The 16,665-nt window shown below is 34.4% G+C and overlaps 2 protein-coding genes across 2 annotated transcripts; one reads left to right on the forward strand and one right to left on the reverse strand.

Annotated features, from left to right (window-relative positions):
- Positions 1–77: 77 nt before the first annotated feature.
- LOC138328545 (vacuolar ATPase assembly integral membrane protein vma21-like) lies at positions 78–3,740 on the reverse strand. The gene is made up of 3 exons (XM_069275399.1): positions 3,692–3,740; positions 2,325–2,446; positions 78–1,835 (listed from the first exon to the last, which is right to left on the reverse strand). Exons 1-3 carry the CDS (start codon positions 3,712–3,714, stop codon positions 1,693–1,695), a joined length of 288 nt encoding a protein of 95 aa, XP_069131500.1. The 5' UTR covers positions 3,715–3,740; the 3' UTR covers positions 78–1,692.
- A 192-nt stretch (positions 3,741–3,932) lies between these two features.
- Positions 3,933–16,030, forward strand: LOC138328546 (COMM domain-containing protein 5-like). Its single transcript, XM_069275400.1, has 7 exons — positions 3,933–4,282; positions 6,180–6,340; positions 6,798–6,826; positions 7,297–7,347; positions 8,780–8,875; positions 12,915–12,990; positions 15,449–16,030. Exons 1-7 carry the CDS (start codon positions 4,135–4,137, stop codon positions 15,548–15,550), a joined length of 663 nt encoding a protein of 220 aa, XP_069131501.1. The 5' UTR covers positions 3,933–4,134; the 3' UTR covers positions 15,551–16,030.
- The last annotated feature ends 635 nt before the right edge of the window (positions 16,031–16,665 follow it).

Below are 16,665 nucleotides of genomic sequence, written 5' to 3' on the forward strand. Positions count from 1 at the left end.
TACACTCATAATTATCAAATGCTTAAATGTTTCTAAACCACGTCTTTAAATTTTTAAATTGAAGCTTTATCTGAATAAAATTGAAGCTTTATCTGAATAAAATTGGAAGCATACTTAGCATTTTATTGCCTGCGCAGGCTATCAGACGATATAGCTATTGGTACATTTAAATGTAAGAAACATTTCTTTTTGGCTAAAAATTCACAAAATCAGCACCATAACCTAGAAAGGTTCTGTCATATTTGATTGGCTATTTATTTACAGTTATGAGAGTGAAGACCATCATAGGCGATAAGATCGAAAAGGAGAAATAAGAATTAAATAAGTGTGGAGCTACTTAAAATCACAGGATTTTGGCTCTATAGATATACAAATACCCCTTCAATGTATATATGAATGTAAAATACTACATAACACATACAAGGGTACATATGTATTTGTATATCTATAGAGCCAAATGCCTGTGTTCAAATAGACTTTCTCACGAGATTTCTGATAATGATGAATGAGAAACTGCAAAAGGCTGTAATTAAATATTTTGGAATGAAAACACAATTATTACAAAACTGAGCATGTCCAGCATAGCTTCCCTGTGATCGTCATTCCATAGGAATATTGTTACAGATATTGAATCCTTTGTTTTCCTGGCTATTAATAGAAAGTTAAAATAATCAAACAAACAAACAAACCTATGTTTTTTTGCATTATCTTCACACATCAAAATTTATTATACATGGATATATATACATATAAATGTTGTTTACCATATGTTAAATAATCAAAACCTCCAATAACAAGAAAACTACATTCTCTAATCTTACACTCTAACTACTAACTAGTACCATCTAACAACATGTCCATCATCCTACACCGTAACAAAAAATTAATTCTCCCCACAAAAACTATCGGCTGGGACAATGTAACTAATACACTCAATCACCTATATACAGATGCCTCCTGGATTTCCACCTATTTCTCCAACAACTTCACTCAATCATCCATCATTTTCCCATTCATTCATTGGTTGCGGTTATTTTTCAAAAACAGTTCTAGTACATATTTCTGGTAATACTTTTATAAGTGTTTAAATTCTATCTGTTGGCACCACTTAACCTATATCATATACAGTTTAAGATGGTCCAAACATTACAGTTAACTTGGTACTACCCATGCACAGAGACTTGGCACTTTTTTTTATCTTCTTCCATAATGTGTATTTGTGAATAATCAGAATTAATGTCTTATGGGTAAAAAAAACCTTCATGTACATACTTGAAAATTTCTATAGAAATGAACTTGACAGTTTGGATGTCATTTCTGCAATTAAACTACTGATTATTACAGTAAATTGATCGTAGATTACTCGTTTATGCCAAATTCCTGTGTCCAACCTATAAATATCTTCCAACATACAATTATGACTAAATGATTTATATAAACCAACAGCATTAATATTTACAGACAATTTGACAAATAGTAATGCAAAACATCATTCCACAGTATCAACATTGTGGTTCATGATCGTTACTTTTCAAACACCTTATGAGTACAAATTCAGTGAGTTTTGGAATTATTGATATTATTTTCTTTCATTGTTTCCCTACACACTCTCTAAACTGAAAATTTTGCAAACTGAACTCTCTGAATTGCACATGTCCTTGTACACACACTCCAAATCCTCAGTATTTTTTTCTAGTCCTTTTTGAATGTTGAAGATGATGGTGTTTCTTCTGTGAATGCCTTATAAACAAACAGTCCCAATATTATATGTACTACTGTTATAGCTACAAAGGCAGAATAGAAATAACTGTTCTGGCTTGTCATCCCAAGGAAACCTGTACAAAACAAATTAACATTTCATTAAAATACAGTCAGTGATACTAAATAATTTACATTTACTTAAAGAGATGAATTTAAAAAGGGTTGATAAACTCACACCTTTGGCTTGGCCGATGTCTGTCATTGCCAGTGACACATGTATATATGGAGTTTATTAGAATAAATTGATATACACACCATCTAGAATATCGTAGTTTTATAGGGATTTATATAATTATTATATTAAGATTTTCATCATTGACTCACAGTCAGTTGAACATTTGAATAGTGTAGCAAAATGCTACCAACTATTTGCCTAACTCTCTATCAATATATGATGATGAAATGAATTCTGAATCTAAAATACATCTGGAAGATAACTTGACATAAAGCTGTTTTAAAATTTTTTGAGTTTCTTCTATGAATGGTGATGAAAATACCAATTACAAGACTAGTCCTAGAGACAACAATTTGGCGAAATCTCTCTTTCAAAAGCTTTTTTTTACCTTCAAAGAAAAAACTTTTTGCAAAAAAGTATGTGAACACTGGAAGGATGAGCATCGCCATGCTAAACAATATCATGGTCTTCATCACACTCTGATTCTGTTCTGCTGTTTGTCCCATCATCCTGGAAAATAGTAGTCATTCTTGGAAAGCTTGATCATAAGACAGAGTAGTTTTATAAATGAAAAGTTCATGGAGAAGATATGTCTCAAATATTTACCTCCATATCAGTTTAATAACTAACGGAAACTTCTGATGTAGAGTAAAAGTTGTCTGTTATAATATGATATTTTACCTACAACCACCTTATAATAAAGGCTTGTGATTATAAGTTGGCAGGAGTTTATCTGTGTAATACCTGTTAATTAAACTTCAGTGATTCCTGGCCAGATTTAAATCCTTTAGGTCTAAAAAAAGTATGTTTCAGGTACCCCTACCTACCCTAGTTTTTACTTCCGACCCTAGCTATTTTATCACACTTTTTCAAAACCAAAATGTTGTGTATGAAGTTTTCAACTTAGATTTTTACGCATGCTTTAAGTTTATCCAGATAAAGTTCAATTACGAATATGGTAATGAGAAATAAAAGACTTCTAGCCAGCCTAAAACCTGAAAAACAACTTACATGTATTATTAAATTACTTTTTAATGTAGTTATAAAGCCACTTGACCCCTCCCTCACCCCTCCTAAAAAAATAAAATAAAAAAATAAAATTAAAAAAATCCCGACCGACCTACCCTATTTTTTTCAGTCATGTAACCTGAAACACACATTTATTTATTTTTTTGCCTTATTACACTGTGTAATACCTGATAAATCTTCCATTTGAACAAACTCGGTAGCTCCTGGACAGTGCAAAATGATCTGGTAAGCTGAATGTATTCTAAATAATTCAGTTTCTGACTCGGGTCTGTCACCTTCAGAGGTTTAATCCGCGCCACTGGCGCCGGAACACTCATTGGCACTATTCTAACTAAATGAGTATATAAGGAACGATAACTCCAGATCGATTTGACAAAAAAACTTGGCCACTCATCAAAATACAAACCTTCTGCACTGGAGTGAGTATTACTCCTATGACCAATCTTTAATACAATACATTTTAAACCAGCTGTAAGTGTGAACTTACAGATCAATTATGCATTTACAAAGAACAAGATTTTCAAATACCACTGTGGTCAAGACGAAAATTCCGAGATCATGATCATGTGATAAGAAGATTTGATAACAAGAAATTCGTCATTTTTCTCTACGAAAACTGAAGTTTAAATCTGATGAGTATTACATGCAGAAATTATTTAAATGCTTCATTATTTGAGAACCAGTAAGCAAGATCAAATAAATCATTATGTTAATATTAACACGCACCTGCTTCTCAGATCGTCTGCCATTTTGTGTTTGACTGGAACGCAGTGAAGTCATGTCAACGTTGTCGATTAGTTAAAATAAATATGCAAAAATATTATTATTTATACTTTAAAGAAGGCGAGAGAAATTATCAATCCAAATGAGCAAAATTAGTTTGTGAATAATAAAAAAAATATCTTGAGTGAAAACGAAACAAATAAAATATATTTTTATTCATCTCGCACTGACTTCCGGTGAACTTTCAACCCGAACCTATCACTTCCGTGTTTTGGGGGAGGCACATGACAGAAAACTAAAATCCGACAATAATCACAATGTAGGATGATTTGTGCAAGATAGCGTGACCGGAATGATGATATCGTGTAAAGAATTCATGGAACTTTATTTCTTTACTTGATGGGTAAATTGGAGTACCAGTAACTTTGATTATCAGCTGTGCAATAATGTCGATAATTCAAGTAAAGGGAAGCGGAGGCAGTGTTGCTGCCGACCGATCACCTTTTTATGGTGGACGGGTGCCTCCTGAAATCAAGGCCATTAACAAACCTTTGGCGAAGATGGACAAACAAACTTTCAGAAAATTGTTGCAAAGTAAGCAGAAAAGTTTTATGTAGTTTTATCAAATGTATACTACTATACCAGTATATATTTGTATGGTATATTCTAAACAAACAATGCATTCTTGTTCATACTGTATAGTATATGTAGCGGGATTGGACTGGGTCGATCAATGTGACCAGGTAGCACAGCGGTAGATTAATCAGCTAGTGTTTGGAGGTCCCAGGTTTGAATCCCCGTTTCGCTGCTACATTTTCTGCTCTGCTCAACTGCTCCCTTGTTACATCATCTAGAATACAAATCTAATTGTAATAATATAATTCAGGGGTAAAACCTCGGGTCGGCTGTGCATTTCTGTGCCTTTACAAAAGAAGAGGAAACACGTAGCAACCATAGTTTGAAACAGGGATGTTTCATTGCTAGCCAGATGTTCTACTAATGGAGCTACCTCAATAATTGATTCAGTTTATTGTTCTGTAACTGTATAAGCTACACTTGATCCTCTGTCCTTTATCATAGTCTTCGCCCTCAAAAACACAACAACCTACAATTTGTTATTTTATTGTAACCCTGGTGAATATTAGCTGCAGTGTGTATCCCATAGCTAGAGAGTGCTCATTCTCTTTAGCTTGATCATGTCAGATTGGTGTCAGAAGAACTAGATTAAGGCAGAGGTCCTGCGTTTGATCCCAATTGGAGGCAGTGATTAAAATTATTTATAATCATGCACATGATCTGTTGCACCTATATAGCTACCACCATGATATTTAGGTGGTCCCAAATTCTGTATCAGGAGATCTATAGGAGACAACACAAGGAAAGGACCTCCAAACACTAACACTACCTATAATGAGCTACCTGATCACTGATAATCAACCCTTGCTAGTCCTATCCCACTGCAGTCCTACTATACATTTTATGCAGTAAATTTTCAACGTTGTCTCCGATGAAAGGATCATGAATACATAACTGTAAACAATTACAAGGGACTGCCCGAACATTGGTCATCAGTAGCCTGCATGGAGTTACTTAGGCCTTGGGATCAGACTTTGTTCTCAATAATAGATGTGACTGTCTGCTACAGGGCTTCTCCAGCATTATAAACAGTTTAACACAGTGACAGGGAAACTATTTTATTTTGCTTCATGTCATAATATTAAAAAAACAACTCATATAAATTATATACACAAAAGAGAAAAGAGCTACCAAATACCAGTTCCAAATAGCAATAATATTGTTTAAATTTAGTGCTGCAGAAGTAGTTTGAGCCTAACTCAATTTGAAACCTTCAAAGTGTATAACTTTTGATCGCTGAACTTGTAACTCTTCTAATTCTAGAAGTGTCTTCCAACACGACAATGGAAGATCTTCTGGCCTGGGAAGACTTCTCTTCTCAGTAGAGTGCAAATTTAGCTGCATTTTGGCATCAATCAAATTTATAGGAATGTACCGGTACATTACATTCTGATCTGTCAGAGTTATTTCCCTTTGTTTAGCTCTGTAAGATATGATGAAATAAAAATTGAGCTGTACATGTACTCATTGCAATTGAAAGATGAATATATGATATGACTAGCTAATGATTGATGAAAATTTGATTAAATGATTTAGAAACATCCCTTTTACCATATTCTTTAATTTTGATTATATAATTATTTTTCTCCTCCTATGAATTAGAAAGGCCTCAATTGCAATGATCTTATAACTTATGATCAACTACATGTATTGATGTTCATTTGAAGAAAATCCTGGTTAAGAATCCTCACTTTTTGAAACTATTTCCACTAAAATGGTTTGAATGTCTCTTACGGTCAGAACAGTATGTAATTTTCTTTATTGTCAAAAGATTTAATTTGTTATAAACATCTTTATTTGAATGTGCTACATATATGTGAACCATTGTGTCTATGTAATTTTGTTCTATTTGCAGTGATTGTGTCTGCTATGGAAGGAAAAGAAGTAGACAGTACATTACTTAAGGAACTAGAACATGATATTTTCACAGAGGAAGTGTTGAGTATTGTGTATACTGGCTTATACTCCTTACTGAGACGAGCCATTCGACTGCCTCTAACGTCATTAAAACCAGAGGTAACACTTTCTATATAATATAACAAAACATGTGTTTTTGGGCCAAATATATTCTGTCTTTACATATTACAGAGTTAGCTCCCTTGCTGGTAGGTATCGATTGTTTGGTCGTCATTATTTTGTGAGTGCAATTCACGTTGTTTTATCCGAAAGTTATGACGTTATGCTCGCAAACACGTAACGTCACAATTAATACCTACCTGCAAGGTCAGATAACTCTGTAATGTGCAAATACAAATACAAATCCTGAAACAAATCCATGACACTTTACTCTATGTAGAATAAAAGGCTGATTTTGCATGCTCCAAAAGCAAAATGAATTATTTCATATCTATCAATACACCAGTTATTTTTCAAAAGATGTGTATCATTTATGCTGTCGGTGGGGGAGCATCTTGAACTAAAATAGAGCAGATGTGAAACAGATTAAACATAATATGATTTTAAATGTTTACAGATGTTCAAGGAGGACATCAAAGAATTAAAGTGAGTATCACATCTATGTTTATAAGTTGTGTCAACTTGTGTTGATATTTGTGATAGTTGTTTTTTTGTTTTGTTTTTTTATATATATACATATAAACATAAAAAGAAAACACAACTATAAAACAGTTTTTTCCCCCTAGCGCTTTCTCATGTCATGGCATAATCTTACTATGACGTCATGTTTTACAAATAAAAGAATTAAAACTCCTGAAGACCGGCATGAGCCGAGAAAGCGCTAGGGAGGAAAAAACTGTTTTGTTGTGTTTTCTTTTTATGTATATGGAAACCATCACATGGACATGGTTCTTTTTTACTTATACATATATATATATATATTTGATAACTGTTGTTGATTATAAAAGTGATCATGACATGTCAACTGTTATTAGTCGTGTTGTTTGTTTACATAGCATTCTTGCTTAATAATTGATGTTTAAGATTGTTAATTTTCTAATACACTTCTATTTCAGCATTCCTGAAGAGTTTCATAGTGATCTTGCTAGTGTTGTATTTGGTTCAAGGTGAGTTTTTTTTTACAAAGTTCAAGACACCATTATATTATATGGAGTGTAATAGTCAATTACATAATACATAAACACAATACGTGTACATAAGAATTACATAATACATGAACATAACAGTTACATACTGCATTTACATAACAATTACATAATACATGTACATAACAATTACATAATACGTGTACATAACAATTACATAATACGTGTTAATTCATGTACATAACAATTACATATACGTGTACATTACAATTACATAATACTAGCTGCAATATTGTAGCTCAAAAGACTTTTAGACAGAAAATGGTGTTTTCTTTAGAGCTACAATTGTTACCTATTACTGCTATTGGAGCAAAGTAATGATTATGCAAACCATAATAAAATGTTTGTTTGCATTTTATCGTACTTGTTTGATATCGCTTACCTACTAAGCAATAAAACTGAACCACATAAAATATCAAATTCTCATGAAGGCATTTTTTATTTCTTAATACATATGAAGGGCTTTCTGAAGGGAATTTATATGGCAAGTCCACAAATTGTGAATTTAACGTCTAGTGAGCTGTACGGTAGATGTTAAGAATGATAGTTATGTTTGTTTTGGACAAAATAATATGTAAATGCATGTATACGCTTAAAATAAATGGAAACCTACAAAAAAGTATAGAAAACTATGCCCGAGTGATTTGCGGAGGCAGTGCTCCACTACGACACATAGTGACCAATTCGTACCCGGCCGAAAGTAGGCCGGGTACGTATATTCGTTCTAACATAATACATGTACATAACAATTACATAATATGTGTACATAACAATTACATAATTCATGTACATAACAATTACATAATATATGTACATTACAATTACATAATTCATGTACATAACAATTACATAACTTTGATATATTTATATAAATACCCTGGTGAGTTGTGTAGTACCTCAAGTTAATCAGTTGCAAGTTTAGAATAGTGTATTTGACTTTCACCATTGATATTGTCAGACCCCTAAGTTATAACTGCTGTCATCCCTAATTATTTCACAGTTATATATCTTTTTCAGGCCCCTGTGTTAAAACTACTGTCACCCTCATGATTGAATTGTGATGTATCATAGTCAAGCCCCTGAGTTATAACTGCTAACATCTCTCTTGATATTTCACTGTTATGGGTACATATCATTGTCAAGCTCCTGTGTTATAACTGCTAATCAACCTCATGATTTCACTGTTATAAATCATTATTAGGCCCTTGTGTTATAACTGCTATCACCTCTAATGATTTCACTATATGAGTATATATCATTGTCAGGCCTCTGTGTTATAACTGCCATCGCCACTCTTGATCATGATTTCACTGTTATATATCCATGTCAGGCCCCTGTGTTTATAACTACTGCCACCCTCACGTTTTCACTGTTATGTATCATTGTTTTTAAGAGGGCCTCAGATCAACGCACACTGCCTGGAGAATCGACCTCGCCTGCCACGTGTAGACTGCCTCAAGTGGAGAGTGGATGTAGCTATATCAACAAGGTAGACAGAAAATAGCCATCTTATATAACATCCTCATTGTCACTTCATTGTGCCACACACAGAGTCACAGACTCATCATACAAATGTTGTTGACCTTCATATACTGTCACAAACACATTAGGATATTACAGCCGTGTTACCCCAGCTGAGAACGACACGTGTATATAAACCCCTACCGCTCACCGCTGACTTGTATCGATGATTTATTGAATGGGTGTGATCATGATTTCACTGTTATATATCCTTGTCAGGCCCCCTGTGGTATAACTGCTGTCACCCCTAATGATTTCACTGTTATATATCCTTGTCAGGCCCCTGTGTTATAACTGCCATTGCCACTCTTGATCATGGTTATATACCCATGTCAGGCCCCTGTGTATAAATGCTGTCACCCCTAATGATGTCAGCTAGTTGCTGTTATGTTATCAAAACTGCCATCACCACTCTTGATCATGATTTCACTGTTATATATCCTTGTCAGGCCCTTGTTGTATAACTGCTGTCACCCCTAATGATTTCACTGTTATATATCATTGTCAGGCCCCTGTGTTATACCTACTGCCACCCTCACGTTTTCACTGTTATGTATCATTGTTATGTATCATTGTTTTTTAAGAGGGCCTCAGATCAACGCACACTGCCTGGAGAATCGACCTCGCCTGCCACGTGTAGACTGCCTCAAGTGGAGAGTGGATGTAGCTATATCAACAAGGTAGACAGAAAATAGCCATCTTATATAACATCCTCATTGTCACTTCATTGTGCCACACACAGAGTCACAGACTCATCATACAAATGTTGTTGACCTTCATATACTGTCACAAACACATTAGGATATTACAGCCGTGTTACCCCAGCTGAGAACGACACGTGTATATAAACCCCTACCGCTCACCGCTGACTTGTATCGATGTATTGAATGGGTGTAGCTAGTTATTTATAGACTCAAGTACTGTCGCCAATTCACAGGTAAATTGCGGGCGCTTCGGCTACATTAGCTGTACCGGAAATCTCTGGCTGTACCTAACACAATCGTAATTGTTACAAATACAGTAAAAACCTGTGTAACTTACACACCAGTGTACTTTGCACATGTATTTTTTCTTAGGACTGAAAATGCTGAAAAAAATCTACTATCGGTATATTTTGTGCATTCAAATTTTTTGGGGAAAACGATGTCCTGGGAACCACAAATTCAATGTTATAAAGGTGGTAATTTCATTGCAAAACATTCACAATATATGCTTGACAACTTACACAAAGAAATTGTTGTATGTAGAAGAAATAACATAATATAATTGCACTGTGTTTGTTTTCCCCCAACGTAACTGAAACAGAGAATATATCTTGCAGAACATGTCAAAAACATTGGCAGTCCGCCGTACTTCGTACACATGTCAATGTCTGGAGATATTACACATGAATAGTTATCAGAACTATTTGAAAATATTATAATCTAGTTACTTAAAATTGCCACAATAAGTTATAAGTGTATTTGAGATAATCAACAAACTTTAAAGAGCAATCGGATAGCAGATACGTTGGCTTGCAATAATCACATTGTGAGTAAACTCAACTACCTGTACAACACGGGATGGCTGATGGCTAATTATATATAACAGTACAGTTAAAAAATGTCACTAACCTTGTAGCTTGTCAGTTTTGCTGTAATAATATTACAAACTCCTAAATATAGGACAGTTTAGGACTCATAAATCCCACGTGTTTTGACTTTTTGCACACGGCCTGTAGCGGGAACACATGGCGGTTTCCACGTAATGAGTGTTGCTAGATCTATAAGGAGTTTCATATGCAATTTTACTAGAAATATGAAGATTTGTTAAAATATCTAAAATGAAGAAATGCAAGTCAAGTAAATGTTGCTGCAATTTGGAGAATATTTGTTTTGTTTTTAAGTAAATACAGATGCATTGTTGACGATATATTGATCAGTTAATATGAAAATAAACATTTTATTTATTTCAATTAAAATTTTCTGAGAGATGATGATGAGTGTAGTATTAAAGATGAGTTAATAACTTTTGCGACTCTACAAAATTATCGATCTCGTTTTACAATCCCATTTTAAAAATTAAAAGCCGTTTTGGAAAGGTAATAGGCCTTTAAGCTGTATGAGAGGCCGGAGCGTAGCATCTAGTACCAAATTTACATGTGTAAATAACACGTCTACAGTACACTCATTCAATACATCGATACAAGTCAGCGGCAGAACGGTAGGGGTTTATATACACGCGTCTTTCTCAGTTGGGGTAGCACGGCTGTAATATCAAGTAGATGAACCCTCTGGTAATGCTTTTAACAGGGTTTGTGATTAACTCATTCATGATTAATTAGGTTTTGATAAGTAATTGTTTACGAAAATGAATTGCTGAAAATGTGTTCTTGAATGTATGAATGATTATAGTCCATAAGGTGGGACTAATTGACAGTCCATAAGGTGGGACTAATTGACAGTAAATTGTACTTTATCATTTTGGGATCCCTGTATTACATTGGACAAAATAGCTAAAACATACACTACAATAAAGACAATATATATACTATATATGATATAAAAATGCATGGGCTTTCACTTTTGACTATTTAAGCATTGAATCTCAGTGCTCCAGGTAACTTTTGGAAGGGTTGGTAATCATACTCGCGCTTTTAAAAAGGTAAGGGTACAACTCTGACTTCTATGCGAACCTAAAACTTAACAAACTGTAAAGTTATTGATGGCGAGCTACTGTGTTAGCAATTGAGCAATTTAATATCTGTTTGAAATAAAAACACAGTTGATGCAGACTCTTGAGCAAAACTTGTTGAATTTTTCTCACTTTCTTCTGTTTTTATTTTTAATCATTGGGTTGCGTAATACAAATATTTGTATGGGTAATCAGTACCTGTTCATACAATTTTTAGGGGTAATTAACAGATTTTAATGGGTATTTTACTCGTGTACTTGTCTTAACTGGAGCACTGCATTGATGTCATTATTTTTTTATATCTTCAGGTTACGACTTAAAAAAGATAAAGTAAGTTAGGAAGAAGAAAAAAGATAAGATCCTAAATTTAGTCACTTTTTACGATCATGCAATAGGGGCAGCTTTCCTAATGCCTCCCTTGGCACTGCCTCACTTCTGGCCTTGAGTTGAGCGTTCGCCCCTGTGAGGAAGGCTCTGGGTTCTGTCCCCTGGCCGAGACACACCAAAGTCTATAAAAGTGGTAGTTTCTGCTCCTGCTTAGCGCTCAGCATTCAGGGAGTGGGACGACTGGTTCGCCCGTTGTCAGTATAATGTGACCGGGTGGGGTGCGTTGCTTGGTGTCTTCGGTTGCATGCTTCATTGATATAGCACTATAAAAAGGGCAACAGTTCCACTATACAAGAAGACACAACACGAACATACCGCAGTCTCCCAAAACACGCACCTGGCACTTCACACATGCTACACACTGCATACATGGGAGGCCGTCTTTACATGACCCTGGCTGTTGATAGGACGTTAAAATAATCAAACAAAACAAAACAAAACGAAAAAAAAAATTGTTTGCATAGCGGATTCTCACAGTTTATAAACAAATTTTCTAAAGATTGTATGATCATTTGTGTTTCTGATAAAATTACTATTCTGATCCTAAATCATTCTTTTAGTCTTATTTGTCCCTCCTTTCCTCCATCTATCATTTTGTCCAGTTTCTGTCTCAGTTTAAGTTTATAACTTATCATTTCAATTACATGAATCTAATAAGACCAAAAAAAATATGTCTGTTTAGGGTTACCCGACCAACCCAATTTTTTACCCCCATTCCTATTTTTTTTCCGCTTTTCTACGAAAAAAAATTAAAAGTCGGGCTTTTGATATCAGACTCCAGTTCCAGCCATTACTTTAGAGTGAAAGACACTAATGGAAAAAAAAAAGAAAAAAATCACAACCTACCGACCCGATTTTTTTGGCCAAGTAACCCTAAACAGAGATTTTTTTGGGGGCCTAATGAACTTTTCCAAGCTGTATTTCTAACACTCTGTATATATTTTCAGTGTTTTAAATAGAGTTTTGGAACCAAGTATTTTTATGGAGATGACACTCAGTGATGGCAAGATACACACATTTGAGGTAAACATTTCAATACATGTTTGTTTGATTAACTAATTAATATGCATACTGTATATTGAGTGCATTTGATTTTCTGAGTTAAGGACTTTCGACTCGCACATAGCTATGCATGTTCTCAGGGTGAAATAAAATATTTGTAAAAGCGCTGTTAGAGGCAGCTGATAATAACATGTATAACAAGTACAAAATAGCAAAAAGTGTAAAAAAAAACCAACTTGCCTACTTAAAGATGCTCCACCGCCGACAGAGCATAAACGAAACCCATCATTTGATCAATAACTGATGTTTAATCGTGTATAAATGTGTCTAATTCACACAGAAATAATTTAAAATGATTTAGTTTGCTTTTGGTGCATGCCCAATCAGTTCTTCGTTCCATACAGGATATAGTGCTACAGATTTTTTTCGGGAAGCAATTAATTATTTTTAATATTTTTATCTTGAGATAAATTAAAAGCTTAAATTTTTGAATGGTGGTAATGGTGTAAATTAAGTAACTTTTGTAACTAAAAACATATATTTATTAATCTGCTCCTGTTTTTGATAGAGAAAAAATACCAGTTGTCAGCGGTGGAGTATCTTTAAAGGGCCACTACCTTTCCGAAACAAAAAATAAAGTGTCTAAAAACATTTGATAACATAAGGAAATATATATCAATGGTCTAAGATGAGGTTACAATACCAATTGTGCGTTGTGTGTCCGCAACCAATTTACATTTTCGACTTCTTCTCCAAAACTGCTGAAGCAATTTCAATGAAATTTTGCACAAACCTTGTAAGGCATAAGGCCAATCAAAATTGTGAATTATATGACCCCCACCCCCCAGGGCGTTGTGGGAGGGGCCAAAAGGGGTAAAATTGGCTAAAATTTCAAAAATATTCTTCTCCACTCACAGATGTGGTGGAATCAAATACTCTTTATTGATAGAAAGTTCTCAAGGCCCTCTACAAAAATTGTGAACTATATGACCCTTGGGTCTCATGTTTTCCCCTGGGGAGGGAGTTTAGTTTACTATAGTTTATGTATGGAAAACACATTTTTGAGCATTATTTGGTCATTTATAATAGGAAATTAGTCAAATGTTGTCAGAATTATCCCTATGAGATGGCCATTGAATCCTATTAACAAATTTTCCATGACTGACTCTCAGCGGCCTTCAAATAGGCCAAAACTTCAAAAATCTTCTCCTGAAATTTTGGAACTGTTAGAATCAAATACTCTTCATATATTGGAAGGTCTTAAGGCCCTTTACAAAAATTGTGAATTACATGGCCCTGGGATCTCAGATTTTCCCCCGGGGAGGGGGTCAAATTTACTATAGTTTAAAATAGGGAAAACACATTTTTGAACATTATTTGCTTAGTTTTCATAGGAAATTAGCTTATCTGGGTTAGAATTATTAGCCTGAGATAGCATTTTAAAGTCATATCCATATTGGTCCTGGCCAACCCCCAGAGGCCAGAGGGGCGGGGGCAAAAGGGGTCAAATTAGCTAGATGGAACCAAATACTCTTCATAGATTGAAAGGTCTTAAGGCCCTTCATAGATTGAAAGGTCTTAAGGCCCTTTACAAAATGTGTGAATTTCATGGCCCTGGGATCTCAGATCCCCCCTGGGGAGGAAGTCAAATTTGCTTTAGTTAATATAGGAAAAACACATTTATGAACATTATTTGCTTAGTTTTAATAGGAAATGAGTGAAACTGGGTTAGAATTATTTGCCTGAAATAGCATTTTAACACCAAATTCATATTGGTCCTGGCTGACCTCCAGGAACCAGAGGGGCAGGGCCAAAATTGGCCAAAATGGTTAAAATTTCAAAAATCTTCTTCTGAATTCACAATTTTGATGGAACCAAATAATCTCCATGCCAGGTAGATTAAAAAGTAAAATTTATAAAATCACTGACTGACTTCCAGTTTGGTTTTGTTGTTTAACGTTGTCAAAGCAAATTGGAATTTTAAGCATAAGGTTTGGTAACATAATACACTAACTATCAAAATGAAAAAAAAAATTCTAATACGAAGGTTCAACTTTAATGTTTATTCTAATTCATAAATTCTTTTTACAAATTTAAACCAACTTTGCAATGCCCTTTCTGTATCAGCACTCAGGTGACCATCAAGGCCTCTTGGGCCTCTTGTTAAGATTAAAAGCCGTTTCGGAAAGGTAGTGGGCCTTTAATGAAATATGTTCAAAATGCGTTGTAATTAACAAACTTTTCATCACTGTCAACAGAAACATGCCTAAAGCTTTTACAGTATCATTGAAATAAAAATATATAACTACAGCGATAGTAACCCCTAGAATATTAAATATGGGTGTTGTTTATCTTTATGTTAAACACATTGTAAATGCACATTTATATAATCTATATGTGTAGATGTTTTACACGTGCATCCATAATCCTCTTACAGGGTTTAATGTTTTACAATTTTTATATAACTTTTATTTTCTAGGTCCCTGTTGCCAAATTTCATGAACTGCGATACAATGTTGCTTTTGTTCTGAAAGAAATGGAAGATCTAGAAAAACGGAGTATTTTGAAGATTAAAGACTAAAGTGATTTAGATACTGACAATGTGTTACGAGTACACTAAATGTATACACTACCATTATATATATGTACAATGTATTTGTGAAGACGGTTGTGGTATCTTAATAAGAATCAAGGTTTTCACAATATAGACTAGGACAATTCTTTATTGCCTAGAATTTGAACACCAAAAAACAAAAAAATTCAAGTGAATTATCTTGAATGAAATACTTTGAATTTCATTCAATTACGGTTTGGAATATTTACAATGTAGATATATGATTTGAAATGGAATAACTGAAAATGAGTAAAGTTGGGGTCACTATGTGACCAACAAGTGCTGCATTGCTGATTTCAAACTTGAAGACTAAGCAATGAAATATTGAGGCTATTAGATTTTAATTTTATTACATGTACTTTATGGATAAATGTCTATAATGATATAGAATGTGAGGACAAATTTTGTACCAGCATTTGTTCGTGAATAAATAATGATATATTTATAGTTCAAATTAGAGTTGTTTGTGGTTTAATTCTAACTATTTGGTCTGGTTTTATTAGGTCATTTGACCTGAAAGGTCAGGATGCCCTATAGTTGTCTTGTTTTGTCCGTCGTCGTCCGCCGTGCTATTTATCGGGTCAATCCGAAATCCATGATGGCCACCACAGCCGCCATCTTGAAAACACATTTTGAACTACTTCTCCAGTTTCTCTTGTTGCGATTTGGCTGCAACTTGTATGAAATGATCCTGATATTGTCCCGACAAAGTGTTATTATTTTTCAGGGCGATCCAAAATCCGAGATGGCCGCCACAGCCGCATCTTAAAAACACGTTTTGAACTTCTTCTCAAGTTCTACCGGTGCAATTTGGCTGCAACTTGCATGAAATGATCCTGATATTGTACCGACAAAGTATTGTTATTTTTCGGGTTGATCCAAAATTCAAGATGGTCGCCACAGCCGCATCTTAAAAACACATTTTGAACTTCTCAAGTTCTACAAGTGCGATTCGACTGCAACTTGCATGAAATGATCCTGACATGGTTCCGACAAAGTGTTATTATATAGCTGCCATCTTGAAAACACATCCTACTAGCTAATTAGGACATCCTACCTAATTACTCAGCCACCGTGGCCCC

This window comes from Argopecten irradians, chromosome 7, assembly GCF_041381155.1.
Source record: "Argopecten irradians isolate NY chromosome 7, Ai_NY, whole genome shotgun sequence".
Taxonomy (NCBI): Eukaryota; Metazoa; Mollusca; class Bivalvia; order Pectinida; family Pectinidae; genus Argopecten; species Argopecten irradians.